At 46.9% G+C, this 19,553-nt stretch overlaps 1 protein-coding gene across 1 annotated transcript in view; it reads left to right on the forward strand.

Annotated features, from left to right (window-relative positions):
* The window catches only part of Insc (INSC spindle orientation adaptor protein), a 98,001-nt gene that overhangs the window by 66,638 nt on the left and 11,810 nt on the right, over positions 1-19,553 (forward strand). The window contains exons 7-8 of the mRNA XM_051149258.1: positions 13,148-13,319; positions 16,956-17,134. Coding sequence (XP_051005215.1) covers positions 13,148-13,319; positions 16,956-17,134 — 351 coding nt within the window. The remainder of the gene's footprint in view (positions 1-13,147; positions 13,320-16,955; positions 17,135-19,553) is intronic.

Consider the following 19,553-nt stretch of genomic DNA (forward strand, 5'->3'; position numbering starts at 1 on the left):
CTGCCGCTGAGCTGAGGTGCTGCCTAGTGTGGAGCTGCGGGCTCAACTAAGCCTGCGCCACAGCAGGGGAGCTGTGGCCGAAGCTGAGTTAGTGCCTCGGGTAGAATTGCTTGCTGGGCTGGGCCAGTACCCGGGACTCTGGGGCCGAACTGTCTGCCGAGTCTAGTCTGGGTCCGAAGGCTCCACGCGACCCAAATCCTGCCCCAAGTCCCTTCTCCCGCAGCAACTCCCACCAGCCACCACACCAATCGCCTCCACTGGAAGGTTATGAGCTGCAAACCTCAGCCACCGCTGCTGGTGCCGCTGGTGCTGCTGCCTCTGCCGCTGCCGCTCTGATCAGAGAAAATCCACACTCCTCCTGTGTGCAGGGGCACGCAGGTCCTCCGCACCCTGGTCCCTCCGAACCGTGGAGCACTCCCGCTGCCGTGATGTTCGAACCTCGGTATGTGCAAATCCCTGAATTGTTCACTGGAGCCTCCAAACACGGTCCACACTGCTCGCCGCCATCTTGGATCCTCGGCATTTTCATATCAGCACAAAGCTAGTAACACTGACCCAAGGAACAGCCACCCTGAGCTAAATGCCTTCATAGCAGCTCTTTGAAATGTGCTTTAAAGGCACTCCTCTCCTAAGAGAGAGGTTATTTTCTAGCTAGACTCCCAAGTGATCTAGGCCACGATGTCTCTCCACTGCCAACACTGCTCTCTGCTTTCTTTGAATCTTTCTCCCTAGGCCTTACTGGCTTTCCCCTCAAAGGGGCCACATAATCCTGCTACCCACTATCCCATTTCCTTTCCTTCCTTTCTTTCTTTTTAAAAATAATTTATTCAGATTACATCCTGACTGCTATCCCATCACGTGTATCTTCCTCTTGCTCTCTTCCTCTTTCATCCTATTCCCCTCCCCTAGACCTCTAGGGGACCTCCTCTCCCACCATATGATCACAGCCCATCAGGTCTCATCCTGATGGCCTGCTTCCCCTTCTTGTGAGTGCCACCAGGCCTCTCGACCAAGGGGAAATGGTTAAATTGGGGGCACCAGAGTACATAGCAGAGGCAGTCCCCACTATCCCGACAACTGTGGAGAATGAGCTGTCAGTTGGATAGATCTGACAGGGGGTCTAGGTTTACTGTGTGCATTGACCTTGGTTGGTACAGCAGTTTGTGCAGCGACCCCCTGGGTCCAGATCCACCAGCCTTGATGGTCTTCCTGTGGGGCTCCTGGACCCTCTGAGTCCTTCTATCTACCCGTTCTTCCACACCACTCTCACATGAAGTCCAGCAGCAAGTTCCAGCATCTGTCCCAATCCCCCACTGAGTGGAGACTCTCAGGGGACATCTATGTTGGGCTAATATTCACTTATAAGTGAGTATATGCCATGCATGTTTCCTTAGGTCTGGGGTGTCTTACTCAGGATGATCATTTCTAGTTCCATTCATTTCCCTGCAAATTTCAAGATTTTCTTGTTTTTAATATCTGAATAGTATGTTTTTTTTTTTTTTTAATCTGTTCCTCAATTGTGGGACATCTAGGTTGTTTCCAGATTCTGGCTATTATGAATAAGGCTTGTTGAGCAAATGTCTTTTGGGTATATGTCAATGAGTGGAATAGTTGGGTCTTGAAGTAGATTTATTCCCTATTTTCTGAGCGCCAGATTGATTTCCAAAGTGGTTGTACAAGTTTGCACTCCCACCAACAATGAAGGAGTGTTCTTTCTCCACATCCTCACCACGATGTGCTGTCACTTGAGTTTTTGATCTCAGCCCTCCTGATGGGTATAAGATGGAACCTCAGAGTCATTTTGATTTGTATTTCTCTGATGACTAAAGACGTTGACTATTTCTTTAAGTGTTTCTCAGCCATTCAATATTTCTCTATTGAGAATTCTCTGTTTAGCTCTGAACTCCATTTCTTAATTGGGTTATTTGGTTTGGTGGTATTTAATTTCTTGAGTTCTTTATATATTTTGGATATTAGCCCTTTGTCAGATGTAAAGTTGGTGAAGATCTTTTCCCAGTGTGTAGGCTGCCATTTTGTTCTGTTGACAGTGTCCTTTGCCTTTCAGAAGCTTTTCAGTTTCATGGGGTCCCATTTATCAATTGTTCATCTTAGAGCCTGAGCTGTTGGTGCTCTGTTTAAGAAGTTGTCTCCTGTGCCAATGAGTTCCAGGCTCTTCCCCACTGTTTCTTCTAACAGATTTAGTGTCTCTGGTTTTATATTGAGGTCTTTAATCCACTTGGACTTGAATTTTGTGCATGGTGATAAATATGGGTCTAATTGCATTTTTCTACATGTAGCTATCCAGTTAGACTAGCACTATTTGTTGAAGATGCTATCCTTTTTCCATTGAATAGATTTGGGTTCTTTGTCAAAAATCAAGTGTCCATATGTGTGTGGATTTATTTCTGGGTCTTCGATTTGATTCCATTGATCAATCAGCCTATTTCTGTGCCAATACCATGCTGTTTTAATTACTGTTTTTCTATAGTACAGTTTGAGATCAGGGATGGAGATTCCTCTGGGGGATCTTTTATTGTACAGAATAGTTATAACTATTCTGGTTTTTTCCAAACGAAGTTGAGAATTGATCTTTCAAAGTCTTTAAAAAATTGTGTAGGTATTTTGATAGGGATTGCATTGAATCTGTAGATTGCTTTTGGTAAGACACTATTCTATTTTCTATTGTGATTTTATGTTTGTATTTATTCACTGTGCTTGAAAGAACAGGAAAGGTAGGTGGAGGTTGATATGTTGGCTTGTTTAGTTTCTGTGCCTTTTTGAGTTGTTCACAAGTCTAAAACAAGTCCTTTTATAGGGGAGCCTTGAACCACAGGCACTGACATGGCTTAGTCCCGAACCCCATCCCAATCTGGCTCATACTTTGATTTCTGCTTCTGACTCACGTGACTCTCTGCCCTGTCCTCAGCTTCCACTTGCCTTTGTTTTTCTCTCTGTCCATAACTAAAGTTTTCTTTTGACTGATTATATTCTAGATGAACTGACCCATTCTTCCAGGACCCAGAAACAGGCTTTTTAGAATTCTCATTCATTTTGAGTTTTCCTGTAGGTCTTGGATATTTGAGAAGACAGAATCATGAAGGAGAAAAGTCTTAAGAGTTGGGCATGGTGCCTGTCATTCCAGCACTTGGGAGGCTGAGGCAGGAAGATCTTAAGTTTGAGGGAGAGAGAGAGAGAGAGAGAGAGAGAGAGAGAGAGAGAGAGAGAGGGGAAGAAGAAGAAGAAGAAGAAGAAGAAGAAGAAGAAGAGGAGGAGGAAGAGGAGGAGGAGGAGGAGCCTCTCTCGTCTTTGTGTTTTTTCCCCCATGGCCAAGTTTCCACCACATTTACACAATTCCATTGTTGTAAGCCACTAGCTGGTTCCTCTGGAATTCACTGAAAATTAAACCTAAAGCAAAGTCAAAATTAAAGCTCTAGCACAAACCAAGATGGCTGACCAGAACCAACGATATATGAAGAGCCCTCGTATAGAGCTTGTGTTCTTTCCATATTTGCATAAGGGCTGCTTCTACACTGTTTTTGGCAATCTATGGGAAAATACTACTCATAAATCTGACATAATTTTATACACTTTGAGCACCCCGGTTGCATGAGTTCCACACTCCTACCCTCAGACCCAGGTCTATGAGCCCTGCTGTCCAGGTGCCCAACCTCATCCCTCACATGCACACCTACTCACTGGGAATATCTGACTTCAGGCCCCTCCATCCCACTCCACATAAGAGCTAATTAGCTGTAAGAGCTTCTAGCAGCCCGTTCTTTAAGGGTGCAAACGTGCTTTGATTAGATGACTCTCTTGGCACCAACTTTATGGCTAGGGATGAGAAATGGGCAATTAGGGTTTAGAGACTTTCCTGAGATGGAACTAGTGTTTGGAGGAGCTGGCCTCAGGCAGGGCTACTCCTCAGCCTTTCAGAGGAGCTGAGCTGATGACCTTCACTGACCTGGCCATTTCTCCAGTTCTTCCCTTTCCTTCTCAAAGGCTCCATAGAGGAAGGCACAGGGCTAGGATCCAGAAACAACATCAGGGTCAGTATGCTGTGCTGTGTAGCCTGGGTGAGCTCCACGCTTCTCTGCCTGTTTCCTCCTCATTGAATCCTGGACCTCATTGGGGTGTCAAGAGGCACCCCTAAAGAGAATTACAGTGCAGAGTTAAGACCGAGGGCTCCAAACTAGAGGTGTGTGTGTGTGTGTGTGTGTGTGTGTGTGTGTGTGTGTGTAAGTGACCTGGAATGATCATATCAGGTAAATAATACGTGTTGCAATTGTGATCAGATCAGGGTGGTATGGCAGCTAGAAGGACAGAGCTGGCCTCAGCCCAGGGAGGTAGGTGACTTGACCTAGGTCTAAAAACCAGGAGGTAGGAGGGAAGCAGGAACAACACTTGAGTTTTAAGCAAATTGAGTCTGAGATGCTCTTGGAATATATAGGCTAATTATGTTTTTGGAGTTAAACATATAAAGGTCCAGTAGGGGTTTGGAAATACAGATGTGCATGTTGGGGAAAAGGAGTCAAGATTTAGCCCTGAGAGTCACCAGAATGAGACCCTAGGCCATGTGAATTTGAGTCTAGCTTCCAATATGGCACAGAGTGGCGGCAAAAGCTGGCATGTGGCTCTCAATGAGAAGAGGCTAAGAGAGCACACAGAGGGTGCTACCAGCTGAGGACACAGACCCTTAAAATGATCTGTACTGGAGTCCTGGGAAAGAAGTTCAAGATGGAGAGAGTTCTCAGCAGGAGGAGTCAGCGTTGCAGAAAATCAAACCAAGAGCGTGACTGAGCCATGTCCTCTGTGAGCTTAGTGTTCTGCCCCACCTCGCCCTGGACACTCTCTTATTCCCGTTTCTCTCTGTTCTTGTCATTTCTATGTCTCTGTCACTTATTTCTGCTTTATCTCTATGCTGATGACTGACTAGGTGCTTGTCACAATGCAGGACTCAGTGACTGACAATAGCAATGCCTGGTGCTACACCAGCCTAGGACCTCTGGCTAAATGGTTTCTAATCGTGTATCTTAGCATTCCCAGTCATTCACAGACGATACCCAGTTAAAAAAGCCTTGGCTCTAGGTTGTGTGACCCTATGTATGTGACTCGCGTTACCGTCTCGCCAGCAAGAACGACGCTGCACACACAGGATCCTTCTGCAGTAAAGCTTTAATGCGTCTTAAGAGGGAGAGCATAAGCTTACGACAAGTAAAATGGAGACCCCAAACAGCAGAAACCCATCCCTTATATAGGAAACTGTTCTCCGCTTAGGATGTGTCAGTCCCTGATTGGCTGTTACTCATCAGGTGATATGACGCCACGGGAGAGGCAGAGCACAACAAGTGGAAAGTTCCTTCGCACATGCGCAGATTACTTGTTTACCAGTTTGGGACACAGGATGTCAGCGCCATCTTGTAATGGCGGATGTGAGTGCAGGCCTCTCACATCTCCCCTTCTCTTTTAATTAAAGGCCTAACTAAAAGAATAGGTGAAAACTGGTGCCACATCAGGTTCGCAGCTCGCTACAGTTTGTTGTATGGGCAATGAGCTTAGGAAAAGGAAATGGTCCGATCAAGGCTGGAGCATGACTCTGGACCAACCGAATCGAGGACCATTTAGAGGTACCTACTCAGTGCCGTCCCGTGTGCAATGGGCAATTTTCCCCGCGGGGTGCAACGGCCACTGGGTGCACGTAGATATAGGGTGCCTTTCGACGTGCAATTGCAACTAGGCCCAGTCGAGTGCAAAGGCCACGCAGAGAGAAGAAAGAGAGAGAGAAAACTCATTGCCCTTATTTAGGACTTAAAGGCTGCCCGCAAGCCACCGTCTCTCCCTATTCCTTTATTTAGGAAGCAATAAGACACCCATAAAAGAGAGTGGAGACAGAGGGTAAATAGCTCATATTGCCGCAGAGCCATTTTAACTGCAATGCCCTCACTATGCAACTCTCCAGGGCTGCTGAAACTTACTCACTCCACCCTCGTGCAATGAGCTGAGACTCTGAGGGTACAGGAGCTGAGCAGCCAGCGACTTATTGCTTAAGTATGGATAGCCATATATCAGGGGAGGTCCCACTTACTACTGCTGCAAGTGCTTGGGCAATAACCACCTTGTCTCTTTTTGTTTGAGCCCTGAGTTTACAGACCAACCATAGGGTCAACACTAACCCACAGCAGATCGCAGCTCCAAATAATCCAACCCCAACGCATTCCTTAAAGAAGGAGAAAGCCGAAGATATCAATGACGAAAGTCCCTCTGTAAGCGACAGATCCACGCGTGTGGAATTAACTTGAATGATGGAAGTTCTTAATTCTCTTAATGTTTGTTCGAATTCTGTTGTCCAATTCGGCATCGGGAGTGGGAATGTTGACATGATCCCCCAGCGTTGTTCCCCTTTGTTATTATCACTTGGGTCATCACCAGGCTGAGTATCAGCATCTTCTGGAACCGTCTGGATTTTTTCTGGTAAGTCTTTCTGGTACCCAAAACGGATTGTCTTCATCCTGTGGAAAAACGCACACAGCTCCCCTGGATCTTATAAGAATAGGATCCGGTCCTTTCCATTTGTTACTCAGAACATCCTTCCATTTGACCATTTCTTTTGGCCTGCTGGGCTCTAAATAGTGTCTTTCTGCCGCAGTATGGCCTTTATCATCTAGATTTAAAAAATTTAGGGTAAAGAGTGCCATGGAAATGGCCACTCTTACAGCTCCCCAATGGTAATTTGTCTGATTCACAGTAAATTGACCTTGACCTGTCAACAAGTCAAAGGTCCAGTTTCTCTGTTCAGGAGTAAGGGCAAGAGCATTGGCCTGGGCTTGTGTTTGAGCGGCCTCATAGCAGAGAGCCCTCCATTCCATGTATTGACCCATGTCTGCAAGTGCGGCTTTTGTTACCATCTGCCAATCAGAAGGAGTTAAGTTGCCAGTGCCAATTCTATCCAACATTACCAGGGTAAAATTTGCATTAACCCCGTATTTACGGACAGACTCAGCCAATTCTTTAATTAGGTTATATTCGACGGGGGCATGTACTCGTCCCCGTTCTCTGTTTCAAAAACAGGAAAAAAATTGTGTAATTTTTTATGAATCTTTTCCGGCCAAAAGGAAAATCCAGACGGCAGTTCGTAGGGTGGAGGAGCGGTGGGTGCTACCCTACGAGAGGAGTTATGGGAGGGTTTTTATTATTTCCTCGTTCGTCTGGGTAGTATCTCTCCTCCTCATATTTGGCTGCCTCCTCCTCTAACTCTGCTTCTTCCTCTGAATCAAGAGCCTCATTGTCAGAGGCATTGGGCTAGAGCTTGCAGAGCTATCAATATTTAATGCCTCAAGTTCCCTTAATGGGGTAAAGTCCTTGTGATGTCCCCTTCTGGGGGAATCAGGGGACTGCACTCCTTTTACAGGAGGGTTCTTAGCTTCTTTCCTTTTACGGGTATCCCTTTTCTTGCGCGCACCCAACCTCTCACTATGTTCGGTTTCTGACATGCTATCCTGAACTTCCTCTAGGGCGACCTGTCCTTCCTCTACTGCCCTCTTGCAATTGTCATCCTCTAAGCAATTTTTTACAAGTAAAAAGATAAAAAATATCACTCCTAGAATCGGCCCAAGAAATTCAGAAATATGCATACCTCTCCGAACTTACCTATCCCTGCAGTTCTGAATCCTCCTTGAAGTCAACAGGTCTCCGAAGGTGCTGACGATGGTGTGGTCAATTTTCCAGGTTTCGGCACCAGATGTGACTCACGTTACTGTCTCGCCAGCAAGAACGACGCTGCACACACAGGATCCTTCTGCAGTAAAGCTTTAATGCGTCATAAGAGGGAGAGCATAAGCTTACGACAAGTAAAATGGAGACCCCAAACAGCAGAAACCCATCCCTTATATAGGAAACTGTTCTCCGCTTAGGATGTGTCAGTCCCTGATTGGCTGTTACTCATCAGGCGATATGATGCCACGGTTGAGGCAGAGCACAACAAGTGGAAAGTTCCATCGCACATGCGCAGATTACTTGTTTACCAGTTTGGGACACAGGATGTCAGCGCCATCTTGTAATGGCGAATGTGAGTGCGGCCTCTCACATATGTATGCACAAGTGGGTCAACTTGTGGATCCCCTGACACCTAAGTGCTTCCAAGAGGGTCGGATGGTAGAGGCCTGGTTGCCGGCCTGTGGTGCTACTGGGAGCTGGTGGAACCATTGTGGCTAAGGGTTGGTGGAAGGAAGCTAGGACGTTGGCAATGCCCTAGAGAACACTGGAACCCTGGCTTCTCTTTCTTTACCACCTGGCTGCCTTAAGGTGAACAGGGCACCTCCATAACATGTTCCCACCATGAGGCAGTCAGTGTGTTGCCATGGGCCTAAAGCAAAAAGGCCAAGTAACCATGGACCACAAAAATCACTGAAACTAGGAGCCCAAACAAGCCTGTCCTCCTTATGAGGTAATTTTCTCAAGTATTTTGTCATAGTGAAGGAAAGCTAACTGACACGTTACCCAGAGGCCTGAGGTTCTCAGTTTTGGAGGAGACTGCAGAGAGAGAGGGACTTAGGAGTCTCTGAGGCACACAGAATAGAGGAGATGGCCTCCTGGCAGAAGACAACTAAGCCTCAGGTGGGGAGATGATGGATTGATAGCGCCACCATGTGGCAGGCACTGGCCATGCAGCCTCTCACTGAATAATTACAATACTCCGTTCAAGTTGATGGTTTGAATACTGTTTTATAAGAAAAATGAAAGCTGCTGACACTGGTATTATTGCCCTAAATTTTAGGATAAAGGCTCAAAGGAATAAGGAAAGTGTTGAGGTATTAAGAGGCAGGATTCACATTAATAGGTCTGGGCCCAACATCTGCACATTGTGATATTCTCGGAATTGGCATGAGTGCTAAAAAGCCCATAACCCAGTGGCATGGAGCCCTAGGTGATGAGCTCTGGTGAGCTGGAGCTTTGGGGATGGTGGTGTGGTGAGCTGGGCTGGACTGGAGCTCTGGGGATGATGGTGTGTATGGAGACTGATTTGTGTGGCAGCTGCTAGTGGCAAGCTAAGGGAAATCAGCAGCATCTGAACCAAGGGAACCTGGCTCCTACAGAAAAAGCCACCAAACAGAGAAACAATCAGAACATGTGAACAGCATCACCCAGCTTACCAAACACAGAGCCCAAGCAAACCACGTAAGGCAAAAACCAAAACAATATGAAAGACTCAAGCTCATTGATTTTGATTCACACAAGTTAAAATGCAGTTTTATAGTTCCATCTTTATTACTTTTCTGTTGCTGTGATAAAATGCCACGACTAGACAAACTTAAAGAAAACATGATTTTGGGCTTATGATTCCACAAGGAGAGTCCATGGCTGTGGGGAGGCATGGCAGCGGGTGGCAGAGCAGGGAGCTGGTTGATCATGTTTTATCTGCACAGGAAGCAGAGAGGGAGAGAGTGGGTGAGACTATGGACCCTCAAAGCCTTCCTCCAGTGGTGAAATTCCTCCAGCAAGGCCACATCTCCTGAAAGTCCCATAACTACCCCAGACAGCGCCACCATCTGGAGGCAAGTGCCTACTGGAGATATTGTCCATCCAAGCCATCAAATTACTAAAGATTATAAGCATAATATGAAAACCGGAAAAAAATATTGCATTACATATCTTTCTATAGGCTTGGTAAGTATAATTTGCTCCAGCCATATAGCAAAGCAAATTCTCAGTATTAGTAAGAATGTGCAAAGACTGTGCCTTAAGTCCTACGTTAAGACCCCCCAGGGAAATTGGCACATTCCCACCAGGAGATGTTTAGAAGAATACTTGGAACAGCATTGTCCAGTATAGCAACCCACCCTCAAAGACACTCAAGTGGCCATTGTCAGGGGCATGCATGCATGAATTGCAAAGGGTATACATAGTGAAATAACGTACAGCTGTGAAAACAAATGGCCCACAGACACACACAGTGACAAAGAAGGAGTTTCATAAACACAAGGGTGTCTGGGGGAGAAGGAGAATCCCTTTGTATCTGATAGCACCATTTATGTCTACTGTGAAGCCCATAGACCTTGGTTTATTTAGACATGGGTATAATAAAAACAAAGGGCATCAGCAACACAGATCCCAGGGCGAGGCCTTGTCAGTGGAAGGTGATTGGAGGGATGAAATGAAGAAGCCTTAGCTTAATGCTGTTTCTAAAATCTAGAATTTCTGAATATTCAGCATACATATGTCTTCTCATAGGTGTCCATTTTATTATTGGAATCCTTTATAAACCATGCTACCCCTTATATATTCAATGTATTCAAATGTAAATAAGTACGCATATATTATATATTCTATTCCTTTACATAGATAATGCATTTTATGAGTACATATGTGTGCTATCCGTGTATTATATATAAGAATAAGTAATGTCTGTTGTGTGATTGATGTTGAAGGAACAATATATTTCGTAGTTAGTACTCAGCCAGGGGCAATTTGAAGCGTAGTCAACACACCAGAAGAAGGCAAGACAGTGAGCAGTTCATCACTTGGACACCCAGGACCCCGCAGGTCCTCTGGGAAATCCAGCAGGCACAAGGACTCCAGGGTCCACATCACCTGGGGCCAAGGATCTGTGGAATTGAAATTGAATTGGCTTCTATTCAAATGCTGTCCTCTTTTCAGTCTTTGCTTACAGTCTCCTCCTGTTTACAATGTCATCACTTTTTTTTATTGGTATTAATCTACAATGTATCCTAAAGTGTTAGGTCAAATGTTACTTTCTGGCATTATTTTTTCCCCATCTCTCAAAATCCCAGTATATTTCAGGCATCAAGAACTCACAGTGAACTAGCTGTGGTCCCCATGCTAGCAGAACAGGAGTCTGGGCAGACATAGGAGTAGAGACTCACATCATTGTATACTGCATGCAAGTTCTCTGTAGACCTGCTACCACACAGGGTTCCGGCCAGTCTGTGAATCTGGTAGGAGTGGTGTGGAGAGGGATGCAGAGAGTCTCTTTTAAGTAACTCACAGTTACTTAATCCCACCTGGAGAAACAATGTTCTTCTTTATTAAAATGTAATAAAAACAACAGAAGTACTTCAGCGTGGGAAGCCAGAGTGAGCCCTCTTGCCAAGCTGGACTGTGGATATATGTTAAGCCAGAGGCGGCTTCCAAAAGAGGTAGAGCATCTATGGGAAGTCACCCTGCATGCTGGTTTTCTGTGGTGACAGTCACTTCCTCCACCACAGGCTCGCTCTCTCCTGGATCAGTGTTTCTGCAGCACGAGGCTTGGCACTTGGTCTGTACTTATGCAGGCCACAGACTGACTGACTAACGGCCTGGAGAGAGGGGTTCATATGTGGACCTTAGGTTTCACTGGGTCCTGAGACCGCCAACTCAGATCAGCTGAGAATCAGAGCAGCAGCATGCTTGGTTGAGTCTGACTGGTGTTCCAATGGAGTAAGAGACAAGGGTAGCAGCAGTAGCTACAGCCAAGACAAGTTTGAGGGCACTGGACGGATGGGGACATTTTCCCACTGGAGACCTCATAGCTTCTTAGCAATGCTCTTGACTGATGCTCTAAAGGGGATGTGAGCCAGTCAGCTGAGAGGCTTCTTGTGTTGGCAATAGAGCTGCTTCCTGTTTCTAGGCCTGCAGCTGCCATGTGGGCTCAAACAGGCCTCTCTAAAGGCCTGTTAATAAAATACCTGGTTTGAGTCCAGACCTGCCAGGGGCAGGCTGACTGAGCTTTGTTCCTTTTATTAAGCACATTCAGGTGGGTTTTTACTGCAGCCTGTTTCCTGGGCTCTTGTTTCTGCATTTGTCTCCTTTGAGTCTGAAATTGCCAATGGCCTTTGCAGCTAATGGACCTCTCAGGTCCCCAGAGCCATTTGAGGGAGGCACAGGATGGGAGGTGATGGTAATTAATCAAATGAAAGGCGAGCTCTGGGGGCCACTAGAGCTAGTAGCAAGAGGTAGGGATACGGAGACAGGAGGATCAAGTGAGAGGCAGGTGGTGGGGACATTAGTCAAGGCATCTTTGTGTTCCTCCCTGTCACCCCTCCTCATGCCCCCTGCAAGAGGTAGGGATACGGAGACAGGAGGATCAAGTGAGAGGCAGGTGGCGGGGACATTAGTCAAGGCATCTTTGTGTTCCTCCCTGTCACCCCTCCTCATGCCCCCTGCCCCAGGGCTGTCCTTAGACGTCTGGCATCCTCAATCCTCATCCTCGCTCCTTGAGCAGCTGCAGGAACACTTATGATCTGTCTGTGGCAAGATCCTGCTGCTTCCCCCTAAGGCCCACCCACTGACTCCTCAGGGAGACGGGTCATGTCGTTTTCAGGCCCTGGGTGTTGAGGAGCAGGTCATCCCCTCCCAAACCCATGAGTTTGAAAGTTAAGGATCCAGGGCAGGCGGAAGAGCTTTTTCCTAGTTTTTCTTTCTGTGACCTGGGGATGCTTGATGCAGCGACACACACATTCTACCACGTGTGGAACCCGGCGCACTACGCTGCCCTCCTACTGCGCCAAAAGCGAGTCTGTCTGGGGTAGGGCTGGGAAACAAGCCCTCTCTGATTGGGCAGAGAGAGCACGGCTTCCATGGGCGCAGCACTCTTTCTATGGAGAACAAGACAGGGAAGGAATGCAGTGAGCACAGCGTGCTGCCAAAGGTGAAGAGGAGAGGAAGGGAGCCCACACTGCTTGAACTTGTCTTCTCTGTAAGACATCACCCATTCTTATCATCTCCTGACCTTCTGACACTTTGCTGGTGTGTGACAGGATAGTGTCAGGGTTGCGAAGTCACACAGCGTGAAAGATGGAGCCCAGATTGGAGCTCAGGGTCAGAAGATCACTAAGATCACCACTGTTTCTGCTGCTTTTTGTAGTGATGCATGGCTGAGGTCAGCCTCTGGACACTTGGCTTACTGTTTGCTATCTAGAAAGCCTACGGGAGGTCATGCATCCCTCCTGGGCTCTAAGCAGAGGCGTTTAAATGTCCAGCTTTGGGTCACTTGGGAAGGGGCACGTCCTCAGGGTTTCTCTGGCTCTGCAAGGGATGTGAGCTGTTCTCAGAAGCGAAAGGTGAGAGGTGTTGGCCCTGTCTCGGGACGGTTACAAGCAGCGGCACCCTCCCTCTCAAGATACATAGGAAGTTCTCTCTCTCTCCCCATCTGCAGGTGGATGGTATCCTGTGCTTGGCTGATATCTTGACTGATGACAGCCACTCAGAGGCCACTCGAGCCGAGGCTGCGGCCGTGGTGGCTCAGGTTACCTCCCCACATCTGTCCTTCACCCAGCACCTCACGAGCTTCCTGGAGAACATGGAGGAAATTGTGACAGCCCTCATCAGTGAGTTACCCTGGGGTGAGCGGGACCCCTTGGTGAGAGGGCCTCAGCACAATTGTCTTCAAGAAGAACCAGGAAGCACTCCCTGCCTGTCCACACCAAACCCTCACCATCAATGGGTCAGGGGCAGCTTTGAGGAGCCCTGTGATCAGGGGTCTCCTATTGGAAAGCTAGCAGCTCTTCAGCATCGACTTGAACAGTAGTTAGGGATCTATGGCTTTTCAGAAGGAGAACAGACTATAGGAATCAGGGACAAATAGGGACTCCAACTTTGACTATTGAATTAAATAGTCTGTATTCTTAAATTTTCAGTCATTGCACCCAATGGCTGGAGCAGTACTGACCAGCACAAGTGACTTCCCAGAGAGAACTAGCCATTCAGTTGCCCCTACCTGCTGTGGTAAACCCCACCTTTTGGCCTCCCATCATGGGGCCATGAACACATCAACTCTTCTTGGGCCTCTTATCCAGACCTATGCATGCATGGCAGGAAAGCCATAGTCCTCTGTCTAGCCTTCACTTTGCCAACCTGCAGAAACTAGGTAATAATGCTCAGGACCTTTTGTGGCAAGGTCTGAGTTTCCACTTCCATTCCTACCTGTGTTACTCACCATCTCTATGTCCATCTCTTATCAAAACTAAATGAAAAATAATCAGGGCTGGCTCTTGGAGTTGCCACACCAGGTCTGGGAATAACTGGGAAAACTGCCTGGATTTAGAGACAGTATAGCACACTGGGATATCAGTTGCTAGCTTGGGTTCTGGCTTTCTACATAACAGCTACCAGTCAGCAACACAATTGTGTGGGATTCTGGCATGCACTTACCAGGGCATCTTGTAAGTCTCACTTGACAACTCTCTTCCTATGTATAATGAGGGATTGGAACCCACTTCTCTAAGTGGTGCCTTCTGGTTCTAGGATTTACCACTCAGATAGAGCTCTACATACAGGAAACATCAGTTAGGTGGACTTCACGGTCTACCTTGGCCACAGGGCCTGAGTTAGGAGAAATAGTGTGCCGACATTTACATTGCTTCAAGAGCAAGAAAACATGGGATCCAGACAGAGCCTTGGCTGGAGGAATCTCAGGAGGTCGCGAAGCCCGTGCTTACTCTGGTGTGAAATCTGGAGGCCCAGAAAGGGTGTGAGAGAAGGATAGTGTCATGATCCACCATGCCAGGCTCCCACCAGGACTCGGCAGGAATGAAACGACTTGAAAGAAGCCAGAAAAGAAGAGGAAAACAAGAGGCTTTGGGATCCGCATTAAGCTGACAAGCACAAGTACAGACTGAATGTGGTCAGGCACGAGTTAAACCCAGCAGATTATTGCCTTGTAGGGAAGGCTGGACATATTTTAATCTGAGAATTAAATGCCACACTGTGTAGAAGCTCTCCAAATAATAAACAGGCTGAAGTGTGTATACTCCAAACGACCCTTCACTGTTGTTAGGTGCCTGTTCCTGTTCCTTTGTCCAGACTGCATTTTCCCCTGGAGAAGAACCTTCTTGTTTAACCCATCCCCATTGAAGATGCACTCTTCAGCCCATTCACAGAGTCAGCAGATGGGACACAAGTTCTGGGCAGGATGCCAGAGATCTGTTCTTTGGTGAGAAATAGCCCTCTGATTTCTTGCCATTCCCTGGAAACATTTATAAATGAGTCACTGGAATCCTCAATTTAATCTTCCTAACACACCCCAGGTGACTCAGACTGTAGTTCAAATAAATGTGCAGCAAAATTAAAAGGCACTTAAATGGCTGTGCTAATAATCTATGTGTCAGCACCAACGACAAGTGCACTAGGATAAGGGGCAACATTTCCCCCTAAGGACAAATCTGCAAGTAGAGTGGTCCCACACCAAAGCCCAGATGTAAAGACCTGTATTTGGATGGAGTCAGATGCTTTCTCTAGTCAGAGGATGAGGGGAGCATCGGCTGTGAGGAGCTTTTAATTACTTGTCTAATCTGTGACCCCTAGCTCTGGATGATGAGATGTAGATGTTTGGTGGTCACATCTGGGCTGGTCAACAGGGAGCAGAACACCGCGGAGGTAGACATTACTCTCCAATAGGGCCAAAGTCTATGTCTATGGGGACATCACCGAGGATGAGTCTGAGGGCCTGAAACAAGATGTAACCTGAAGAACAGAAGCAATGAGGATTTGGGCATAAGATTGACCTAGATTTGTTCCTTACTGGATGTAAGAGCTCAGCAAGCTGCAGCATCAGGTATTTAATTTATAAAGTCACAATAAAAGTGGATTACTGTAAAGATAAAAGGACCAAATGAGGTGAAAAATTAAAGCAGCTTCTGTCCTAGAGTAAGTGGTACCTTTGGCTGCCCCCTGTGAAACTCAGCTTCCATATCTCTACATATCTCTTTCTCCCTTGAAGGTGGGTCCAAGTGGACTGGTGCAGCACAAGGCAGACTGTAGATGTGTAACTGATAACCCTGCCCATCCCACTTCAGGGGCGACCCACAGCTACACCCATGAGGATGCCGAGAAATGACAGCTGCAGAGTCAGAACTCTGAAGTGTAGGCCAGCACGGGGCCGAGCTCAGGACTGTCTCTGCACTTCCTTATTCTGCTGGGAAAGGGGGGCCTGTCTTGGTCTTCCTTCTTCTGTCTCTGTAGAAGTGTTACAAGAAGGATAGGCCTTGACCTGTCACATCCCGACTGCTGACCCAAGTTAGAGCTGAGACGTGGAAGCCAGGGCTATAGAAACAAGCAGCACCATGGACAGCGCCTCTTCTGTCTCTTGAGGTGCACGTCCATTGCAGGTTCTGTAAGGATCAAGGCATTGTCCTTCTAAAAAAAGGCCTTAGGCCAATCACAAATTGCAGGTAGGGACATTTGGTTAGTGCTGAGTCACACCATTAGGACTGAAGAGAGAGAGAGCCCTGCCACTCAAGAGCGTGTGTAATACTTTCTGCGGCCAGATGGCCCTTGCCATCTTGAGACCAAGACTAAAAAGAGATGCAGTGGGCATCTGGAAGGCAAAGTATCTCCTTCAATTTTAGTCTTGCCACTCAGGCAACTTTAACATTCTAGTGTACATCACTGGAGAGATGGGAACTCCTTCCTGCCCCATGGCCTCTGTATGCACACACTACTCCTTTCATCTAGAACATGTCCTCCCCCCAAATATTTTCATGACTGGCTCCTCACCTTTTGTTAGGCTTCATCTGTGAAGGCGTGTCCTTCGATACATCTTCCTAAGTGACCCATTGGTTCTCCACTTATTCTCTACCTTAGTGCTTGTCTGTTTTCTCTCTCATGTTTACTATAATTGGCAACTATTCACATCAACTCTGCAAGGTCCGCTTTCCCTTGCCTGCTGGCAGAGACTATGACCCAAAAGGACAAAGATGTGGCCTGTTTGGTCCAATCTACCATGAAAAGACTCTAGGTACCTAGGGTTCACCCAGTAAGTACTGTGGGTGAGCAGGAATCACACACAAGGCTCCTGTCTCAGCTCTGCTACTTCTGCAGATAGCATGGTTCCCTCTCCACTAACTAATTTGCTCACCTCTAAAAGGCCTGCCAAGACGCCCACTCAGAGCTACCGTGGGGACTAAGGGAGATGAGTCATGTGCAAACACTTAGCCTTGAACGATTTCTCTCTTTTCACTTCTCAGAACTGTGCCAAGAGGCCTCATCAGGAGAAGTCTTCCTTTTGGCTTCTGCGGCCCTTGCCAACATCACCTTCTTTGACAAGATGGCCTGTGAGATGCTGCTGAGGTTGAATGCCATCCATATCCTCCTGGAAGCCTGTGGTGACAAGCAGAGAGTGGACACACCTTATACTCGGGACCAGGTGAGAACCAGGAAGACTTTGTAGTTCACTCCTTAGAGCTGGACGCACCCGCAGATAGTCAGGGTGGGAACAGGTAGAGACCATGTCCACACAGACTCGGCTGTTTGCCTGACTGGTTGGCTTCTCACAGGCGATGCTCAGTGCCTATTGTACCCACAGGTGCTAGTCATGGCTGGAGGTTCTGCCATCTATTGGTCTTCATTATGGATTTCCTTTACCTAGATGGCTGCACCTATTGAGTTTCTCCACCACGTGGCATGGTTTCAGGCACCTTGGCCATCAAGTGCCTTATGCAAGGCTTACTCTGGTCATGTCAGATGAGATCCAGTAATTATAATCAGAACAAAGCTTTTGAAGACAGATATTTTGGGTTCATCAGATCTTTACTGTAGATAATTATGTTGCTTTGGGCAATCCACTTTTCTTCATTTGTGAAATGTGTATACATAATTGCAGAGTTGAGGTAGGAACCAGATTTTTAAAAAAAGATTGAGAGAATACGGACTCTTGGTGTAGACTCTGGCACAAAGATGCTGTAAAGTGGGTAGATGGCCCATTGGGGTTGTTAAACCCTGTACACAGCACTGAGTGAGAACCTGCAGCATGAAGTCTCCTTGTGTGTAGAATGGGATGTTGTTTCTGGCGTGGCTCTCCCGTGACTCTTCAGAGTCCCTCACCTGAGCACAAGGAATGGCAGTGCCCTTCATGGAGTCTCACCAACACTTAGGAGAAGGGCATCTCAAAAGAGTGAGAATGTGGACACGTAGGAGGCAGGTGGACACTTTCCTGCGTCTGGATTCAGGAGGGTTTTTTCCCCCAGTCCCTCTGTCTGAACCATACACATCTCCCACTGTCCTCAGCATGGCTTCACCTTCTGCCCTGGCTCCAAGCAGCCACTTAGCTAGTGAGAGCATACCCATTAAAGAAACAAATGGCTCTTTGCTGTGGCAGAGGGAGGATTAAGGTGATCAGAGGGCTCTCTGTAATGAAGACAAAGAAGATAAATTGGGCTCTGAGTGCTCACCTTCCCCTGAAATACTTAAGAAATTAAATGCCCAGTAAGGCTTCCGGTAATGAGCACGCCAGTGACGCCAACGCTGTGCAAAGCCTCCTGGTCTTGGCTATGTACTCAGTGCACCTCTGTTTGGACAGTGAGAACTCCTCTATTATCTAGGCGAGCCAAGTCCACTTAATTTGTTGAGCAGAAGCCTCTCTGACAAAGTCCATTCTGTGTTCACCCTTGGGGTGTGAGCAGCTTTCAACTTAGCCATGGGTCTGGGGTCTTCCATTTATGTCTGCCAATCTAGAAGAAGATAGTCTGCCCATCTAGAAGAAGATAGTACGGGTTCCATCTGGATATCAGGCATCAGGAAGATTGTCCTAGGCTGAGGATGTAGCTCAGTTGGTAGAATGCCATATACCTACCGTATACAAAAGCCTGACTTGAACTCCCAGAGCAGGGCAGTATAGCACATGCCTGTAATTTCAGTACTCAGGAAGTGGAAGCAGGAGGATCAGAAGTTCAAGGTCACCCTCAGATACTTAGAGAGTTTGAAGACAACTTGAGACCATATCTTTGGGGGAAAAAAAAGAAAGAAAAGAAAAAGGAAAAGAAAAAGAAGACCATGCACACCTGGCAGTTCCATGGTCCTGTGATTTCACACCCGTGGAGTGCTGTGCAGAGGCTGTACTGTTCAGGGATCTAACCACAGACACAACAGGATAGGAAGGACAGCCTCCAAGACTCTGCACAAGCAATGTCAGTGACCTCTGAAGTAGAAGGTAATTAGAACCGAAACTCAATGACCCTCACTATGAATCGCTTTTACAGAGGCAGTGTGCTGCCTGCACTTCCCATAGACAACCCTGGTGTGTTTGGCATTTCAGAATGACCACTTTTTACATCATTTGGGACTTCAGTGTGAACACTACTTTATCAGGAATCCCTTCATCAGAAATGCCAATTACTAGGGGATGTAATAGCGACTTGTCCTTCAAAGGCCTTCAGTAGTTTATAAATCTCTGCCACATGTGTAAAATAAGAGTAGAAACTCTGTACCTTTAGGTACAGTTGAGCTCAAATCCCATCTCCATCACTTCCTAGCTGTGTGTCCTTGGACCAATCTCTTAATCTCTCTAAGCCACATTTTTCCATCTGTGTTATGAAGATAGCGACATCTCTTCTTCCCTCCGGCCCTTATAGGATTAAATGGGGTGGTGCTCATAGAGCATTTAGAATCGAAGTAAGTGCTCAGTAGTGACTGGGGTAAGTAACTGATAGATGGGATGGATCTAGATGCAGATGTCTAACTTAGGGCAGGAAATGCAATTTAATACAGTGGGGGAAAGTTGTATGGTGTGAAATAATGGGTGGCACGTATGTCTTCAGGTTGTATGTGGACACATCTAAGTGTGTGTG

The sequence above is a fragment of the Acomys russatus genome, chromosome 7 (genome assembly GCF_903995435.1).
Source record: "Acomys russatus chromosome 7, mAcoRus1.1, whole genome shotgun sequence".
Classification (NCBI taxonomy): domain Eukaryota; kingdom Metazoa; phylum Chordata; class Mammalia; order Rodentia; family Muridae; genus Acomys; species Acomys russatus.